At 32.8% G+C, this 20779-nt stretch overlaps 3 protein-coding genes and 1 non-coding gene across 4 annotated transcripts; 2 read left to right on the top strand and 2 right to left on the bottom strand.

Annotated features, from left to right (window-relative positions):
- Window positions 1–110: 110 nt before the first annotated feature.
- Window positions 111–2190, bottom strand: LOC107467154 (probable pyruvate, phosphate dikinase regulatory protein, chloroplastic). Its single transcript, XM_016086191.3, has 3 exons — window positions 1710–2190; window positions 898–1537; window positions 111–814 (listed from the first exon to the last, which is right to left on the bottom strand). The coding sequence occupies exons 1-3, from the start codon at window positions 2133–2135 to the stop codon at window positions 711–713; spliced, it is 1170 nt and encodes a 389-aa protein (XP_015941677.1). The 5' UTR covers window positions 2136–2190; the 3' UTR covers window positions 111–710.
- On the bottom strand, window positions 2169–5465 carry LOC107467155 (gibberellin 2-beta-dioxygenase 8). Its single transcript, XM_016086192.3, has 3 exons — window positions 4973–5465; window positions 2609–2942; window positions 2169–2524 (listed from the first exon to the last, which is right to left on the bottom strand). The coding sequence occupies exons 1-3, from the start codon at window positions 5452–5454 to the stop codon at window positions 2264–2266; spliced, it is 1077 nt and encodes a 358-aa protein (XP_015941678.1). The 5' UTR covers window positions 5455–5465; the 3' UTR covers window positions 2169–2263.
- On the top strand, window positions 3042–3115 carry TRNAV-CAC (transfer RNA valine (anticodon CAC)). Its single transcript has one exon. It is a non-coding gene; the product is annotated as a tRNA-Val (tRNA).
- A 4061-nt stretch (window positions 5466–9526) lies between the features above and the next one.
- On the top strand, window positions 9527–12669 carry LOC107467164 (chaperone protein dnaJ 50). The gene is made up of 10 exons (XM_016086206.3): window positions 9527–9778; window positions 9870–9932; window positions 10048–10114; window positions 10195–10254; window positions 10359–10409; window positions 10548–10628; window positions 11434–11546; window positions 11630–11747; window positions 11871–11997; window positions 12188–12669. The coding sequence occupies exons 1-10, from the start codon at window positions 9645–9647 to the stop codon at window positions 12289–12291; spliced, it is 918 nt and encodes a 305-aa protein (XP_015941692.1). The 5' UTR covers window positions 9527–9644; the 3' UTR covers window positions 12292–12669.
- The last annotated feature ends 8110 nt before the right edge of the window (window positions 12670–20779 follow it).

Below are 20779 nucleotides of genomic sequence, written 5' to 3'. Positions count from 1 at the left end.
CAAGAAAATAAGTCAGTTACATAATATAATTTAAGCATTGAGTATAACTCTGAGTGAAAAGATCATTAGAGCTAACTAGCAGAACATATAGGAAGGTTTCAATGGACAAATTGTTCAACTGAAAGCATGCTGATGTTTCATTAGTTTGGATACCAAACAATGATAGAGTAATTCAACAATTTGGAGGAAACATAACATCCTTTCCCTTGAAGGAAAGGAAAACAATTTCTACTTACCGAACTGCACTCAATGAGATTTTTCACGAAAGAGTAATTCACCAAATATATTGATGATTGCAGCTTTGCAATTGACAGGTAGGTTCACCGTATCAAAACACCTTTTTCTCTTTAGCAGGGCCTACTAAGACTGTTCAACTTTCATCGTGGTAGATCAAGAAGCATTCTTTCTTAAATAACATATAAGCTTTGAAAATTGATAGTTACATGCCACCACATAACGTAGATTGATATGACATGTAAAGAAACATACCTCTTAGCTAACATCTACACTCACAAGTAGTTCTAAATGATTGTACCTAATCACCGGACTCTGGATTGTAACACGTAACAGTTTCTCAATTACTTTGAAAATTTAGTATATTCATAACTCAACTGTATCTGGATATTATGAATGTACCAAAATTTCAGTCACTGATATTATGAAACTGAGATAGCAGGATACAATTCTGGTGCTTTAGAAAATTGTGATCTCTAATAGCGTTTTGAGATCCTAGGCATTGTACACTTATGCTTCCTGTCATGGAAAAGCCTCAATACAACAGCCGCAGTTTCTTCGATTGCTTTTTCAGTCACATCTGTAATTGATATTCTGGATTAGCATCCTGTTAAGTAATTGGAACAACAGTGTGTATTTTGAAACAGAGTTGAACTTTGTTACCAATAACTGGCCAAGAAGGATTCTGAGCAAAGAGCTTTCCTGCAAATTCAAGCTCCCCTCTAACATAATCCATATCAAAGTAATTAGTCCTTGATTCTGGAGTGAGCCCCATAGTTTTAGCCCTTGCTTTTCTAATACTCTGCAAGACAACTGGATTTATAGTCAAGCCAAAAACCTTCTTCTGATCCACCTGAAATAGAGTCCTTGGAATTTGAACACCCATCACGATTGGCACATTAGCCACCTTGTACCCCTTCTGAGCCAGATAAATGGACAAGGGCGTCTTCCCGGTTCGCGAAACTCCGGTGAGGACAATGTCAGCCTTGTCCAAATTCCCCGGGGAAGCCCCATCATCCTGCTTGATGGTGAATTCGACAGCTTCAATCCTGCGAAAGTAGTCGTCGGAGAGTGGGAAGCTCCTACCGGAGGCGCCGCGAGGGAGGCCGGAAGGAGAGACACCCAAATGAGAAGAAATGGCGTCAGTGATGGGACCCAAGACATCAGTGGAAGGCACACCCCACAAGTTGCAAGCTTGATTAGCAGATGAAGCCATGGATGGGTCAGCCAAAGTGTACACAAGCAAAGCACCCTCCTTTGCTGCTTGCTTTACTATCTCTAACAACTTCTCAGCATCATCAATCTGAAATTATGAATCGCCAACGAATCATAACAAAATAATCATCAATTATAACTTCTCAATCACACGTTTCCAAATCACAAACTCTTAATTCATCGTGTATCCAAATTAATATATCAATCAACTAAAACCAAAACTTGAATTTTATAAATTGATTATTATAAAACCTAATTACCCCAGAAAACAAGTGGGTGTTGACGGGGCAGCCATGGTCGACCAAGCAGTAATCGAACTGCCCCAAAGCGGCGTTAACGCAGTGCTCGGCGGTCCAGCCGGTTCCGTCGGATACGATGTAGATGGTCTTAGAGGCCGTGCTTTCTGCGCCGCCATCGAGAGTATCGGCGTAGTCTGAGTCGAGAGAGGGAGAAAACGGATGCGACGGAGGTGGTGGCGGTGTAGCAGGAGTGGATTCCAGAGTCTGGGTTCGGGGAACCGGGCGGTCCAACTTTCGACCAGAACGTATGGAGCGGGCCCTGGACCAGCGGTTTAGCTGAGGGCTAACCCTGGGTCTGGTACGAGCAGGCGCTTTGGGTTCGGTTTGATTGCATGCTCTTATTGGAGCAACGCCGTGGATGTTTGTACATAATTGCCAAACTGACATTGCTACTTAGAGGATTAAAGTAATGTAGTGAAAATATTGAACTTGGCTTTTATTCATTTATTTTGTTATATATAACAGATATAGTTCGGATAATAATTGTAGTGGAAATTAAAATTATATATTTTCTTTCACCCACTAGTTCTACACCAAGTATTATGAAGGAGAAAATTGGGTAACCCTATTTTGGTGCCAAACTTCTGAACATCATCACGAACTTGCTGTCTATATTCTTGGTAGCTAAATCTCCTGTAAACTGAAGGCTGCTTGCTGCAATTCTCTATAACAGTCTCATTAAAGGGGCAAAAGAAATATGCAGTTGAGAACCTTTCAAATTCTGGGTTCGTCACAACTCGATGCTCAACACTCTTGTATACACCGTTGCTCCAAGCCTAGTAACAACACATTCATTAATGCTAATTAAGTAACATAGCAGTGGATGAACTAAGCAAATAAAATTTTAAGTAATTAATAACCTGAAATAAGTCACCAATGTTGATTGTGAGAGCATGAGGGTTTGGTTTGACTGCAATCCATTTACCATCTTTGACCAATTGTAAGCCTCTGACTTGATCTTGAAGCAATAAGATGGTAAGGAAACAGCTATCAGTATGTGGTATAAGTCCATGAACCTGAGAAGGTGAAGCCATGGGAAATGGAGGATATCGATTCATCCGAAGATAACAAGTGGTGGGCAAGCAATTCTCCCGAAAGAATTTTGAGTTCTGTTCACCAATTTTTTCAGCAAGGATATCAGCTAAAGTTTGTGCCAGATTATAAGCATCCCAAGCAAATTGTTCGATTCTGTATCTGCAAGCATTCATTCGTGCACCTACATTAGTTTTTGTTAGGAAATTTTCTTTCATGTTTGATAATATATAAATAATATTCGAATATTTACAATAACTTGTCTGGGTGGTGTAGTTGGTTATCACGCTAGTCTCACACACTAGAGGTCCCCGGTTCGAACCCGGGTTCAGACAGTAATAATTTTTTTATACTTGATATATACAGTTGCTACACTTCTAAATTGAGAAATGTTAGATTCTATATTATGGAACTCCCCAGAAATTTTGAGATATCAATGTCTTTTACGTTTTCTACCTGCGGTTTCCTTTCTTCCCCAAACATTCAGAGGAGCACACAGCAAATTCTACTTACAAAACTTTAAAATTTACAGGTCTTTCATCCAGTAAAAAAGAAGTGAAGCTAAGTAATAAATAGGGATTACAAATCTATTTCTAAGTCTACATTACCAAAAAAAAATAGCAGTGATGGATAATAGATCAACAATGAAATAGTAATATTAAAATTCTTTGTTCGTATGACTTATGATAAGAAATGGATTATTGAATAATCAAAAAACACAAATTCATAGATATGATTCACTATTGAAACCAGTTAATCTCATTCTAAGAATTGAGTGGAAATAACAGTCAACCTAAGTAAAATGATAATAACAAAACTAACCAGCACAACTCATGATCAACATAATTAAAATGGCAAAGACTCGCATGCATTGTTTGTTTCATCTGAAATTTATATTTAAAAGCTTTTAGATGAAAATTTGGTTAAATATATAAAATTATCTAATAATTTTTAATTATAAACATCACATAAAGACAACTGAACTAGGATTTTCATTAACTAAAATAGATCACATGCATGTTTTAACATGAACGTACTTTAGTGTTAACTCTCACATGCATTTAAGTTTATTTACCCTAATGAAGTGATAATTTATATCTCTATATGCGTGCAAACAAGTAATAATATATAATTCATGGAAGGTGGGATTTTAGTCCAAATGAAATGGATGAAGGATTAGTTGTCACTTTGTATAATTAACCATGGTAAGACCAATGAACATCAGTGCCAAATTAAAGTCCTTTACCAAGGCAATAAACTAAACCATGAATTAGCTCACCAGCACTGTTGGTAAGTCTACAAGACTCAGCATTGACTAATAAAAAGGAAGAAATGTGAGAGAAAGAAAGCAAGTGGAACCAAAAGGTGTCATCATAAAGTTATGTCTGGCGTTCTCAACAATGTCAAAACTCAAATCTCATTCAATGTTGAAACTGGTGGTTATTTACAATTTGCAGAGTTTGGGAAAGAATTTTTCCTTTGTTTAATTGACTCTACTCATTTAGTTTAGGTTCCATTTCAATAGAATTTTACTCTATTTTACTTTTCTTATCCATCACTAATTCAAACATAACTCTAATAAGTTGAGGTTGATTTAAAAAAAAAAACAAAAAACTAAACAAAAACAAGATATTACATGTTTGTTTTTCTATATATCGAAAAAATTTTGATGTAAGACTCAATTATTAAATTTTATGATAAAATATACACAGGGCGTAGGGCGTATTGTCAATATGCAGAGGCATATTGTTCGCTTTTAAAATTTTAAAAAATACTATAAAATCTAATAATTGAGTGTTAAACTAGAATTTTGTCTATATCTAAAAAATGAGCCAATATTACATTCTTGCTAAATGCTAATACGTTTTAAAAAAATTAAGTATATACTAAAATTAATTATTAATATAAACTATACATTAAAAATAAATTAAACAATACTAAAATTTTTACACAAAATATATAGTGACTATTTTCATTATTTAGTGTAAAAATAGTATTTTCAAAGGAATATAATACTTTTAGTTAATAAAGAACATTAATAATCATGCTAGGAATTTAGAATAATACTTTTCCTCCATTCCTTCTCTGTCTTTTCTTTATGCCAAAAAAACAAAAACACGAACGTAGGGACATGCATATGCATATGAACTATGAAGCAATTAAAAAATGAAAAGGAGAAGAATGAGAATTACGTAAGAGTGTTGTTGGGTCCAGTAGTAGTAGAAGTTGTGGAACCCATTATATCAGCCAAAGGTATATGAAATGCTTCTGACCAAGAAAACTGCTTAATGTTGGTTGCTGTAGGGCTGCCCCAGCGGTAGCTACCGGCGAAGAAGTTGAAGTCGTTGTTGTTCTTCTTCACATCAAAGGGTAACTTAAAAACCTTTTCTTGTTCAATTCTCAAACCATTCAAAACCTCACTGGAAATCCCATGTTTCACAACATGGAAAAACCCCCACTCTTTTGAAGCCCTAGCTATTTCACTCTTGCACTCTTCCCTCGCCACCTCATCATCATTCTCTTCAAATAAAGGGCTGAGATCAATCACCGGAAGCTCGCATTCCTCAATTTCCACCAACTCAGTCTCATCAAAACCCTCCCTTTCTCTTTGTGTCTTTTCCATGAGGGTTTTGAATGCCTTGTGGAAAGGTGGGTTGGTGGAAGCTGAGTCCATGCTTAATTTAATTTGCTGATAACTTAAAGGAATTCAAGCTAAGAAAAAGGAAAATGTTTGAGAGAAAGCTAATAAGTGTGATGTAATTAGTTCTAATAAGGGCCTTTTTTATGAGACCCGTGGGGGACATAGCCAGCGGGAGTTAAGAACAATTTGTCCCTACAAGTGTTTATATATTTAATTATTTATGAAAGATGAGCCAATGATATTTGAACCAGAAAATATACAGAATTAAAAGATTTTATAAAAAAATAAAAGTTATTTTATATAAAAATATTTTTTTATTTATTAATTATGTTTAAATATAATAATACAAAAATATTTTTTATTTATTTTTTATGTGAAAAATATTTTTTTTAAAAATTCTTAAAAAAATATAAGTTATAATTTTTTAAAAAATATTTTTTTATTTTTTTAATACTTTTATTTTTATATTAAAAATTTATCAAATATGTTAAAAAAAGAATAATTTTTTTATCAATTTAATAGTACCTAAACAAACACAATATTTTATAATTAATTGTTTTAAGTCTATTTTATGGTACTAAAATATGATAAATTATTTTTAATTATTTATTTTGTTTAAAAGTTAAATTTACAAATTTCATATATGACAAAAAGAATGATAAAGTTTTTTATTATCTATTACTTAATAAAAAAATTATCATTGATTCAAAATATATTTTCATTCAACTAATTTGGGAACGATTGAGTAGAAGAGATTAGTTTTTTTCTTTAATTAAAATTTAGAGTTTGAACATTATTTTGAATATAAAATAGTTTTAAAATCTTAATTTATTTATCGAAATAAGGAAAATCAGTTATTATGTTGGAAAGTGGATACTCTCATAGTTAAAAATAAAATAAAATATAAGCATATATATATTATAATTTATAAAAATATTATTTGTACATCAAAATCAGTCATTAAAATAAGTTTTGTGTATAAATATATATGTGATTTAATTTATTTTTAATCTGTATTTATATTATAACATGTATTTTATATTGGTAGCTAATTTTAGTAGCTGATTTTAGTGTACACGACTACATTTAGCATTCTTCTATAATTTAATTAGGGTGGAAACTATTGTCTTGAAGTTGATAACTAAGAGCTATTAGATGATTTAACTGATTTGACTAAATTTTCATCTAATGATTCCCTACTATCAACTTCACGTGAAATCGACTTCACCTGAGTTTTCAAAATGATCAAAAAAGACACCGGATAGTAGGGGTGACAAATAGATAATATATGTAATATATATAAAATAATTAGTAAAATAATTAATAATATTATATCATATTTAAATTTTTATTTTAATTTATGTTATGTATGTAAATAATTGTTATGTAATTTTTTAATTTTTATTTTATTTATTAGATTTAATAATTATAGGAGCGGGTAAGGGCGAGATGGATACCTACAAGGACGGATTAAGGTTTAACATTTTACTATTCGCGGATAGAAGCGGAACAGATTCGATACGAATTTTTGTTTGGCGGGGCGGGATTGGGTAGGGCAAAAACCCGCCCCTACCTGTCCCGTTGCCACCCCTACCGGATAGCGTGTTTCTCATTATTGGGTGAATCAATGTCGGCATTCAAATGTAACTAAGTGGCTCCATGTAGGGTTACATCAACGTCAAAATTTGGACGTCATATGAGAGAGAACTTTGAGGCAGGTGATGCATGTGCCATGGTTACATGAAATTCGACATGAGATTCTTCCAGTTCCTCACTTGCTCCATATATACTTTGATTACAATATCTATTAACAAGTTCATAAATGAGCAAGATTTTTTGTTCAACTGTTCTGTTTTGTCCAATTTGACTTTGTAACATGGGTCTTAAAAGTATTTTATTGAAAATAAGGAGTATCATAAAACCTTTTACAATTTCAATATTTTTGTTTTCAAAATTACAACGTGTCAATTGCCTGTATTTCAATTCAACAACACATTTAATGAATAAAGTTTTATGATCAATAAAATATACATTTTTGTTTCATATAAAAAAATAATTTAAGTCAATTAGCCATAGCCCCATTTTTTAGTAATTAAAATTAAATTACTCTAATAAAATTTAATTGTGAACTTAGTATAAAAATATACTTGTTCAACAAACATAAAATCCAGACGTTGATTTATATACGTGTTACATATAATTGGTGCCAGAGTCGTTGATTGGTTGAATGGAAACCAAAAAGGGTTTCTTGGGTATATATAGACATGCGTGCATTATGGAGAATTTGTCCCCACTTCTGACCAATCACAAGTGATAGGACGCACGTGATATGAGGATGGAAAACACGTGATGAACAACACTCCCCCGATGGTGAATGGGCCTATGATGTCTACAATTCAGGCAAGGTAGTATCTTACCTACCGCCTATTTGTGAACCAGGTTCATTCCAAACAAACTATACGAACCACATAGTGAAAAACCTGATGCACCACGTGCCTCCCTCATCCTTAACCATGCTGCTGCATTCATTCTTTTTCCTCTTGGCTTGGAAAAATCAATCATCAATCATGCATGCTCAACACCAACAACAGGCCAAAACAAAGAAAAGGAAAAGTCTTTGACAATGCAAATAGTATGATCAATTGATATATAGAAAAAAAAGAGAGTAGCACAAACTACGAAGATCATTTAACCTCTTTTATTATGCATGCCACAACAAACATAGACATATCAATGCTAATAACATGGAATTTTTGCGAAATCGTATACGTAACACACTCACTTGTCACATTCTTTGGTCCGAATCTCTAATGTGCTTATTTTTAGGAATGTACATGGATGAGATATTCTTTTATATATTTTTAAATTCGATCTAGTTTAATCTGATAATTCGATCTAGTAGCTAACTGCCTCAGCAAAGCTTCTACCAAAGGAACAATTCTAGAATCTTGAACTCCTAACACTAAGAAAAGATTCAAATCAAAGTCGCAATTACTTCAATTGTTGCATTTATATTTCGAATTAAGCAAAAAAACTTTGTTACACACAGAATTAGAGATGGTAAGCTGCATTTTTATTTTGGTATTGAAGTAAATAGCTTAATCCAGAACCTTTTCTGGTTTCGGCCCATGTTATGTTTTGCAATCTCGCCTCGCCAAAAATATAAGAGAGATCCATGTTTTCCACCAAAACATTCGAAGGTCAGAAGTAATACAACGCAACAAAAAAACAAAATTAACTTAAATTGGTCGAATAGTGAGTTTATTTGTTCACAAGTATTACAAATTTTGTAGATCTTTAATTGAAGTTTAAATCCACAAAAAAATAGGGCTAAAATTTTTATATATTAAAAATTTTAATGTGAAATACAAAAATATTTAATCATTTTAGTGTTTTATAAAATTGTGGTGATAGTACAAAAAGTCAATGACGTTTTGTAATATTTTTTTAATTATGAAAAAACAAAATGTCACTTATGTTTTATAATAAAAAATATTATTTTAATTGAAGAAACATAAAACGTCACTTGATGTTTTGTATATGACCTTAATAGTATTTAACACACAATTTAGTTCATCATAAAAGATTTCACCCCTAATAATACAATATTAAAAAGAAAAACTACACAAAATAGTCCTTGGTATTTTGAGAATACCGCACACAAACTATGATACATGGACATTAACATGGAACATAACACAGGACATGTCGACACATAAATTTAAAATCTTATAAGACACAGAAACATGTCATATATAAAATATAAAATATTTTTTAGATAAATCGATATTTTGATATTTTATTAATATTAAAATATAAATTAATTTTTTTAATTATTTTTAATATTTTATTTTAATAATATCAAGTATTTAAAATATATTTTATTTTAATAAATAATAATATATACTATATTTAAATTTATTTTAAAAATATATGTTAAAAATACAATTAAATATAATATTATGATATTTAAATATGTCTAAATGTGTTTAAATGTATTCGAAATATGTTCGACACATAAACACATAGCGGACAAGAAAAAACCATAAATACAAGACCAAAAAAAATATCCCGAGTGCAATAGCAAATCGAAACGACGTCGTTTCATGCATCATAAGCATTAACATGCCTTCAGTATTTGGTGTGGCGTGTGACAGCGAAGAAGCCAATTTGGTCAGCACTTAGCAGAGAGAAAGCAGAAAACCACCACCGCTTACGGCGAAATGAATCTGCCACCGGCACAGATCCGGTGGCGCCCAGCCGCAATCCCATTCCTTGTGGCGGTTCTCGTTCTCGCCACTATCTCTCCTTCCATCGCAATCTACTGCGACGAAGATGATTGCTACGATCTGCTTGGGTCAGCTTACATTCCATTCCATTTGCTTTTCCATCCCCAATATATACACAATTTTTTTTAATCTAATTTTACTTTTGGAATTTATTTGCAGGGTAGCACAGAATGCTAATGCTTCAGAAATCAAGAAAGCTTACTACAAGCTCTCTTTGAAATAGTATGTGCTTAATGTTTCTTCAATTCTCTCTCTCTCTCTCTCTCTCTCTCTCTATATGTTACTTTTTGTTTTCAGAGTTTCATTTTCTAATTTTAATTATTATTGTGATTTTCAGTCACCCGGATAAGAACCCTGATCCAGAGTCCCGAAAGCTGTTTGTTAAAATTGCCAATGCTTACGAGGTGATTTAACATCCTTTTTCGTAACATTTAACTTCCTAAATTGCTTCTGAATGATTGAAATATGCTGTGTTTTGATGCAGATTTTGAAGGATGAGGCCACGCGAGAACAATACGATTATGCAATTGCGCATCCGGAGGAGGTAACTGGAACTTGAAAGTTGAAACATTGACCTTGAATTGTTCGTACCTATCCTATTAATGTCTATGGAAGGAGTGCTGAATATGAATCTTGTTTTGATTCTAGGTGTTCTATAATACTGCTCGTTATTATCAAGCATACTATGGTCACAAGACGGTGAGATTTCTTTAGCTTTTCAATGCTCAATAAGGATGTGAACAATGAACATGACATCATGAGTGGATCCCATTTCTTTGCAAAGTGATAAACACTTGAATTTGATTTTATTCTATTTGTATACTGTTAAAATGCCAGGATCCCCGTGCTGTCTTGGTCGGCCTTCTTCTTATTCTTTCAGCTTTCCAGTATCTAAATCAATCCACAAGGTATCATCAGGTACTGCCATGTATGAATTATATATATATTTTCTTATTGCAAGAATTTTCTAGTTTGAAACTAAATTGTCAATATGCTAACTGGATACAATTATGATGCCCTGAAAAAAAAAAAAAGAGAGAAACGGACTTATACAAATAAGTCCTGATTTTTTTCCCTTCTGAAAACATATAAATCATTAACCAGAATTAAATACTTACAGAATGGTTAAGAACTTATGTGTTCATGCTAGTAATGGTTAGGGATAGGGACATATTTGTCCTTTTCTCAAAAGTTTGCACTTTGCTGAATTATGCATTCATCCTACTCTATGGTCAAAACTTCTAGGCTAGCTAAAGTTTGAAGGGCACAGTAGTGGTTTTGTACTTCTGTTACATACTTTATATTCAGTCTAGTTATGCAGTGAACAATGTTCTAACTGTTTTCGATTTCATTTGACTTAAGTAGGTTTAGTGGTTAGAACTGAATTATCTGTTTGTGACCATCTCTAACAAGAGGCTAGGTCTTGAATTTGGGGGGTTGCTGCAGTTCAATTTTCGCCCAAACTTATTTTTATCATACATTTCCAGTGATTTACTTGTCATATCATGCCAAATGTTATAGTTTTGCCTATTCTTTACTTAATGATAAAGATTTGAAATAGGTCAAGGTTGTGCTCTCCTATATGTCTTTATGAGTTACGTTCAGCACTTCCATTTTGTGTTGGTTGTTGATGTCAAATAAAGATTAAACGATAGAGCTTAGTTTAGCTAACTTATCTTCCTACTTGCTAGTTTAGCTAACTTATCTTCCTACTTGCCTTTAGGCTGTAGCCATGGTAAAGAAGACACCAGCATATAAAAATAGATTGAAGGCACTGGAACTGGAGCGCAGTGGGGGGAATACAAACAAGAAGAAGAGTCAGAAGAATACGGACAAGTACACTATCCTCCATCATCTTTATTTTGATTTATTGAGAACATTTGGAACAAAATGACATAGTGAGGAATCTTTGTATGCAGAAAAATGGTGGAAGACCTCAGCAATGAACTTGAGCTGCAGATAACAGGAGCTGAAAAGCCCTCATTTTGGAAACTGCTTGGTGTCCAATTTGTGCTTTTACCTTATACATTAGGAAAGGTTGGATTTCAAATCTTTAGTCTTGTAACTGAATTTTGAAACAAAACTTACTCTGAAGGTCTGAACTTTGAAAACTGATACTGGTTTATGTGCAAGAACTAATTTATTCTGTCCTGCATCCAGATGCTGTTGTGGACTGGTTGTTGGATTTGGAGATATAAGGTGAAAAAGTGCTCATATTCTTCCGAAGATGCTTCATATCTGACACGAAGGGCCCTTTGTATTCCGGACGATAGATGGAGAAATATGGGTAACTAGTATATATCGTTAATGAACTTTCTTTTAGCCTTAACGAGACCAGTGGCATTATTTGTGCTCCAGAAATAAACTTATGCTGCTAAATGTTATGTTTACCTATTGGACGTTTTACATGCATAGCATAACCTAGTTGATAGTTTTAACATATTGAATTATGCTGATTTGGTGCTTGTTATTAATAGATGAAGCAACAAAGGAAGATCTGGTGCTAAGACGCTTGTGGGAGAAATCAAATTTTGAAAGGTATGTAGCTGAGATGCGAAAAGAATCGAAGCGTAGAAGATAGCTGCTCAATGGTTCTGAAATTGAACTGAAGTACGTGCTAATTTAAAATCGGATTGCTGCAAGTTGATTTCATTTTTATGGTTGTATTGAGGGTAGGGGGTTAAAAGATAGAGTAGAATTATTCCTGTCAACCACGAAACTGTGGATTCATAAAAAGGATATACGAGTTTATAATAGTTTCTCAGTGTTTGTAAACTGTACCCATTACAGAAAACGGATTAGCGATTGCTTATTTTTTCAACGAATTGGGTGCCTGGCCTCAATCTCTCAGCAATTGCATGATTCAACATGGTATCGATTAGATAATTTTAAGTAGGTTTTGTGAAAACGCCCTGGGGGTAGTGTTGTCACTTCAAGTAAAATAAAATGATTGACTTAATTCTGTGGTATTTTAAAAGTCATATATATATATATATATGTGTGTGTGTGTTTTGGTTTATTGCGAAATTACCAAACTTGACAAGTTGAGAATTAATCTATTATAGATTTGAGATTCATTTAAAAATCTGTTACTAACCAATAAATTACTGCATACATATATATAATTTGGTTAGAAGATAGCGTACAATGTTGCATATATTAGATATACTCAATTTTTGCGCGAATCAAAATCATATTAAGCTTTACAATTAAGAATTCATTTAGTCATTTACTCAAGATTCTATGCAAAAGAAAACCCAACGCAATTAAAATGACGTACGCTATATTTGCCATCATTACTCATTAGGGCAGTGTTATGGTGTGGAAGAGATTTTTTTTCAGCAGCTGCTGAAGAGAGGTGGTGAAGGATAGATTTTACGCGTGTTAATGTTGATTGGACATGCATAGACAGATTCTGCGAAAAAAATGGATCTTGCAGAATTTGTCTCTAAAAAATGACTTAACAATATTAGTTAATTTCCTGTTAATGATGTTAATTGTTTTGTTGGGCTTTTTTCTATCTATTGACGCTTTTTAGTGCAATAATGGGACTGATTATAAATTTTTATATTATTTACTTAATAGATTTTTGGGCCATCAAATACTTAAAGTTCAAATAATAATAATAATAATAATAATAATAATAATAACTAATTTGAGTTAGTCGAGTAGTCAGTTTATCTTAAATAAATATTGGGACTTCGAATCTCACTTTGTATATACAACAACTTATTGAGTAATAATAATAATAAATATAGATCTGGCTTAACATTCATTTAAGCATACGTCCACATTGTGTGAACATAAATAATTATTTTTTTCAAAATGTGATAAAGTCCTATTCTAACTAACTCATCCATTATAAATTTTAATAATAATAATAATTTTAAAGATTTTTTTATCAATAAATATTTGAATTTTTTTTCAAATTAATTCAAATATTTATAATACTAAATTTTAATATGGCTGAAAAGATTTTTCCATCTCATTTGTTATTAAAACGAAAATTATAATTTTGTAAAAACTCTTTATCTTTTATTTTAAACCCTACGCCATAAACAATAAATCCTTACCACGAATTCTAAAAGCTTAATAATTTAACCATAAACCCTCAAATTTAAATCGTAAATTCTAATGCTAATAATTACTAAATCCTACACAACTAACATTCACAACCCAAATCGTATACCCTATATTGTAAATCCTAAAATATAAAGCATACTATGTAAATTCTAGCATACCGATTTTTCTTTTTTTTTGCTACAAAAAAACAACTCATTTATTCAATTAAAGGCTTTTAGGTTATTGCACTTTCATTCTAAACTTGATAAGTTAAACTCGTAAGCTGGTAAGTCGAGCTTAAGTCTGAAATTGAGCTCATAAATTAAATAAACCGAGGTTGAACTTAAAAAAAATAAATCTAGGAAGAAATAATCTAGAAGGGTGTAAAATTATAAAAATTGAAATAAATAAAGCTAGTAGAATAAATTTCAGAATTTGAAATTAATAAAAATTTGGAAAAAAACAATTTAAAATTTTGAATTTGAAACTATTAGTAATTAACGTTGCATAATATATTTTAAAATAAATCATTCTAATTAAACAAGTTAAACAAAGGCACTACTACGGTTTAAGGGTTTTTTATTCAGTATTATTTTTTATTTTGGATTGGGTGTTTAGAGTTTGTAATTTAGGATTATAGTTTAGGATTAGGTTAGGGTTGGGGTATTTTAGATTTGGAATTTGGGTTTAGAGTATGTTCTTGAGAGTTTAGAATTTAGAAGTTAGGATTTAGGGGTTAAAGATATAGGGTTTTTAGTTTAGTGTTTAGGATTTAGTGAGATATATTTAGTTTTTTTTTTTAAATTAGTTTATAAATTTAAAATTAGTGAATATTAATTTAAAATTGACAAATATTTAGTATATATTTTTGAGAATTTAAAATTTTAAGGGTTTAGGGTTTGTAAATTAATTTAATTTTATGAAAATATTTTTATTTTTATTTTTAAAAGTTTTATAAAACCATAAAAGTAATGAAAAATAAGCCTAATATTTATTAGTGTAAAAATATAGAATTTGAAATAAACAAATGCAGCCGAATGAATTTAGAAGTTGAAATTATTAATAATTTAATAAAAACTCCTATATCTCTCTCTCCGGCGCTTCAATTAATAATACATTAATACCCTTTCCCTGCTTCTATTATCATTATTATTATTATTATTATTATTATTATTATTATTATTATCAAATGGATTAGCTATGGCTACGTTTAGAACCCAGCCCAACCATTAAGGTTTCCAAAAATTTATTGGTCAACTACAAAAGAGTCCAACAACTAATCACTACATTAATTTTTCAACTAATTTAATATTAATGACTTTCATGCACTAGACAATTTTTGTGACATTTCTGCATCTTCACAGAACTTGCTTGACAGGCTGACACAGAACACTTAACTTAACACACGTAAAATTCATCCTTCACTACGTCTCTTCAGCACCTGCTGAAAAAAAACCTCCTAAGCACCGTAGCACTGTCTTACTCATTATACTAGTTATTTGAAATGATAGCAAATAATTTTGATATTGATTCTAAGTTTATGACATGAATTGTTGAGAGTAATGTGGATACTAATTCCAATAGTGACCAAACGAAATCAATTTGAATTGATTGAGTGGTCAGCTTATTAATCCGCTAAGTAAATATTAGGGGTTTAAATTTCGTCTTGTATATGCAGCAATTTATTGGCCAGCAATAGACCTTTAAATAAAGCTCAGGTTTGCGACGGATTAGTTTTTAATCTATCGAGTTGAGACAAGAATATTGGGGACAATCAAACAAAATAATTACCACATACTATCTGATGTGAGACTTTGAACACCCCATAATACCCAAGTCCCTACCAATACACCGTCCCTGAAGAACCGACGTTTATGACGGCTTTACTCTATCGACATTGATCTAACGGTAGCCACTTTGCTACCGGCTATTAGTATTCGATATTCACCTTAATCCAGCCTATATGTAGCACTTTTCATGGCGTCAACAACCATGCTATGGTACTATTGTTACCAAATATTGGAGACAATCAAACAAAATAGTTACCAAATAAATACGAGTATTTTATTCATTTTCTATCTAAAGTGGATATTGATTTTATTCATTTTCTCTGTGGGTTAAATTTGTGAAAGCGATATACTTTTCAGATTGCTCTTTCTGGGAGGCCCGAAGGAACGCAAAAGCATCCTGGATGTGGAGTAGTATTCTAGAGGGGAGGGACTTTCTGAGGAGGAATGGTAGATGGAATATTGGGAATGGGAGGAAAGTAAAGGTGTGGGAAGATAACTGGATTATAGGTTCCAAGAAAATTCAGGATGAACAACATAGGGAGGTGCAATTTGTTAGTGAACTGATTGATCCAGGGGAAGGATGAAATTCTAGGAAGATCAATTCTATCTTCAGTTCAGAGTTTAAAGAGAAGATAATTAAAACTCCTATTAGCTTATTAGATAGAGAGGATTGGTTGGTGTGGCCATATACTTTGGATGGATCCTACTCTATTAAGTCGGGCTATTATGTGGCAAAAAAGGAACAAATGGGAGTGAAAGCAGGAGAAGCATCCACAAGTAGTGACCTAAAGGAATTATGGGCAGAAATTTGGAAGATTAAAGCTCCTTAAAAAATAAAGATATTTGTATGAAAAGTTGCACATAATATTATTCCAGAGAATGAGAACCTATTCAAGAGGAGAATTGCTAAGAGTCTTATGTGTCAAATTTGTAACTTAGAAATTGAAAGCACAGAGCATGCTATTCTGTTGTGTCCTTGGATGAGAGCTTCCTGGTTTGGCGCCCAGTGCCAGAAATTCCCAACTATAGATACAGTTTCATCATATGGAAAGTGGATTCTCGAATGTATACAGAAAATCAGATGAAGCGTAAAAACAGGGCAAGATGTTTTGATCAGCAAGATAGCCTTTCTTAGCTGGGAAATATGGAAGACTAGAAACCAAGCAGTGTTTCAGAAAATAGGAATCCATCCAGCCATCACAATTCACAGAGCAAAAATGGCAGAGATACATTTCATAGAAGCAACACAGGATAGGCAGATAGAGAATAAACAACTAGTAAACAGAAAAAGTAGAACCATTACCTGGAGACCTCCCCCAGAACCTTGGGTAAAGGCTAATATTGATGCATCTTTTAAAGCAACAACGGGGACAGGAGCCACTGCAGTGACAATTAGAGACAGCACAAGAAATCTTGTAATTGGGGAATCAATGAAAATTATGGCGTGTTCTAGTCTAGCAGCAGAAGCTTTTGCAATTAGGCTGGCCAAATATTGGAGACAATCAAATAAAATTATGGCGTGTTCTAATCTAGCACCCTGCAAGTTGGAACAGCATAATTGTAAGGAAGGAGCATCGACGAACAGAAGTGCAGCAATGACAGGGGAAGAGAGAAGACGGCGAAGCGTGGGATCAGAATATCAACTCAGCTGCTTATTAGGCGCAGTATCAATGCAACCTCCGATGAATGACGGTGGCAACTGATACCAGGCTAAAGAAGGAGAAGAATGGCGTTGTCATTAGGAGGGTTGGAGAAAGAAATCGTGCATTAAGAGTTTGGAGAACCCACCGTGGAGTTGGCTAATTTGAATGTGCTATGGAAATTGATTCAACAAAAAATTCAAGGAGAGAAGCGGGAGTTAGTTTCAGATGGGTTGGGAGGATCTAGATGGATTTAGGTTTTGGTTGAGTTGTCTTGTTGGGCTTATAACCCATGACAAAAAAAAACTAATTTAATATTAATGATTTCCATGCACTGGACAATCTCTGTGACATCTATGCATCTTCACAGAACTTTCCTGGCACAGGACACCTAACTTAACACGCGTAAAATTCATCCTTCACCATTTATCTTCAGCATCTGTTGAAAAAAAATCTATTCCACACTGCCCTACTCATTATACTAGTTATTTGAAATGATAGCAAAGAATTTTGATAATGATTCTAAGTTTATGACATGAATTGTTGAGAGTAATGTGGATACTTATTCTAATAGTGACCAAATGAAATCAATTTGAATTGATTGAGTGGTCAGTTTATTAATCCGCTAAATGAATGTTGGGGTTTAAATTCCGTCTTGCATATGCAACAATTTATTGGCCAGCAACAGACATTTAAATAAAGCTCAGGTTTGCGACGGATTAGTTTTTAATCTGTCGAAAATAGTTACCACATACTATCTGATGTGGGACTTTGAACACCCCATAATACACAAGTCCCTACCAATACACCGCCCCTGGAGAGCCGACGTTTATGGCAGCTTCACTCTATCAACATTGATCTAACGGTAGCCACTTTGCTACCGGCTATCAGTATTTGATATTCACCTTAATCCAGCTTATAGGTAGCACTTTTCATGGCGTCAACAACTATGCTATGGTACCATTGTTACCAAATATTGGAGACAATCAAATAAAATAGTTACCAAATAAATACGAGTATTTTATTCCTTTTCTATCTAAAGTGGATATTGATTTTATCCTTTGTATCTCTACGATATTGAAAACAATGATAAGAAACATGTTTTGTTAATTAGTGTCGTCTATACCTAATACAACAAACTTACTATTATGCACTTGAGGTTGTTCTTACAAGTTAGATTATTCTACTTTTGGTGTTATCATGTTATATAATTTCCACAATGAAATGAAAATTGTAGGAAATGTAATATATATTATACTATAATCCTCATCATATATTTGTTACTGTTTTTTTGGATAGGTGATTACTTTCGATGTTGTCATGTTAGATTTTTTTCAAATTAATTCTTATTTTTATGTTGTTTGATCATCTTACCGTACTAAAGCCTCACTATCCAGTTTTCTAAATTAAAAGTGAGTTATTTTATCAACAAAAAATATTCTAGAAATTAGATGCATATGCAATTTTTTTTAACTGAAATGTCCATGAGAGCAGGAAGGAGGTAGTACATAGTAACCAGGACGAGGCTAGCGCCCATCACCTATGATGCTTCATTATTCGATGCTTCTTCTGCAGTTCAAGAAGATTCACTAATGTTGAAAGTTACTGCTTTCAAGCGTTCTAAGTTTCAAAGCGAAGCTTGATGACATGTCTTGCTCGCCAAAACATAGAAGAACTTATGCATGTCATCTATATTAATAAAATGGTTCTACTCAACTCAGTTAATGCAAAGATGCACAGTGACAAAATGGAATTTATAAACGTATGATATAATTACGACAAACTTTGGGATGCAACTGTATTCTAAATGTTTCAACAGATTCGGCTAATAATATAACAAATTACTGTATTTACATAGCACATATATAATTTCTAATGCAGAATCTTCAAATGGTACAAACCCATTTGATCTGAAAAATAGTAGAATGATCACCTTTATAAACGTTAAACCCCAAACATTTCACACATACAATTTAGTGTCTTAAGATTTAAATTAAATAATAATTTTCTTCTTAATATTTAAAATATTTTATTTTTGTATTAAACATAAATTTTTACAAATCTTCTTTTAACAGTAAAATGGATATTTTCGAAACAAAAATTTTAATTTGATCAAACAATTAAATTAGGAAAATTATAGCGTGCAGAAGTAAAGTTGTATAGATTTGAAGAGATTTCCTGATGTTGAATGTTGAGGTGACAAGTGGCATGTGGATCTTTGGAGAGGAGCAGCTCAGCAGAACAGTTGTCGGGACTAGGCGTTCTGGGAGCCGCGCTAAGTGGCCAGAGGGAGGGAAGCCCGTAATGGGCTTTGGATGTGGGTTTCGTAACTGTTGTTGTACACGGAATGGAGGAAACAATTTGGACTAGTGTGTATGGATTGGGACTGGGTTTAAGGAATTAGAGTTTCACGTGCCTGCACAAAAGAAAAAAAAGGAAGTAGAGTTCCAAGGGTGGTTAGTATGTGGGAAAAAAAAGTGTGACGAAAACCATGACCCCACTGACGAATATAACATGAGAATGGTAAGAATGGACTTGATTTAAATGTGTTCATCTTTTTAGGATTTTTGCAACAAAAACGTATTTAGACGTAATTAGATACAAATTATAAATTGTTTGTTGATTAGTGTTTTAACAGTTTTTGACAGGAAGGAGATGAACGAGGAAAAATAGGGTTGTTGGAGCTTAAATTAATAATGCGCACCTAAAAGAATAAAGGACAACATAGCATAAATTAAGTAAATTAAAAAATGAATATACTGTAAACGTAATAACAAATCAAATCGTTGTAGCTGGATGTGATAAATGACGATGTGAATTATACATGGTCATGGATAAATATTGTTAATTTTGTTGTTTTTCTAAATTGCATTTATTGTGAAGGCAATATGAAAAGAATGATAAACGAAAAAATTTGTTATGAGTATCACTAATTTTGATATATGAAAAATTATCCAATTAGTCATTATATTTACCAGATGAAGCCATGTTGTCAACAATTTTGTAAATCTGTTAAGGTGTACGTTTGTTACATGGTATGCTAGGTAATGTTCGAAGGTTTGATAATATGGTTCGTTCGAACACAATTTTGAATATATATAGAAATAAAAGTATCACTTAGTATTGTATAACCGAATGGAGTTTTCATGCATGTTAGAATTTTTCTGAATGTTAAAAGTATTTTGAACCACCTCTATTCATGGAGGATTTTTGACTAAAATGACCCTGTAACTAATATTATGAGTTTCGTCGATAATCTTTGTTATTGTTGTTGAAAATGGACCCCGAAATATACATCGTCGATACTGAAAAGAATTCCTAGGATGCCTGTTTACGGTGTGTCCTGCCAATGGTTTCTCCCTCGTCCGACTAGTGCGTGGAACCTGCAAAAGAGACAACGACGGTGAAGCCAGGGTCAAACCTTGAAAGAGGGTGGTAAACATCCTTTGAATCGCTTTTCGTATCCATCACTTGATGTTCAACCTCTGATGTTGCAAGAGGTACTGGTTGATAGTTGCCTATCCGGATCGATTGATGGATCTTCCCCCCTGTGATCGTGACGTTCTTCACCAAAGAT

Source organism: Arachis duranensis, chromosome 9 (genome assembly GCF_000817695.3).
Source record: "Arachis duranensis cultivar V14167 chromosome 9, aradu.V14167.gnm2.J7QH, whole genome shotgun sequence".
Classification (NCBI taxonomy): Eukaryota; Viridiplantae; Streptophyta; class Magnoliopsida; order Fabales; family Fabaceae; genus Arachis; species Arachis duranensis.
Note: the sequence above shows the minus strand (reverse complement) of the source record. Positions and strands in the feature narration are given on the sequence as shown.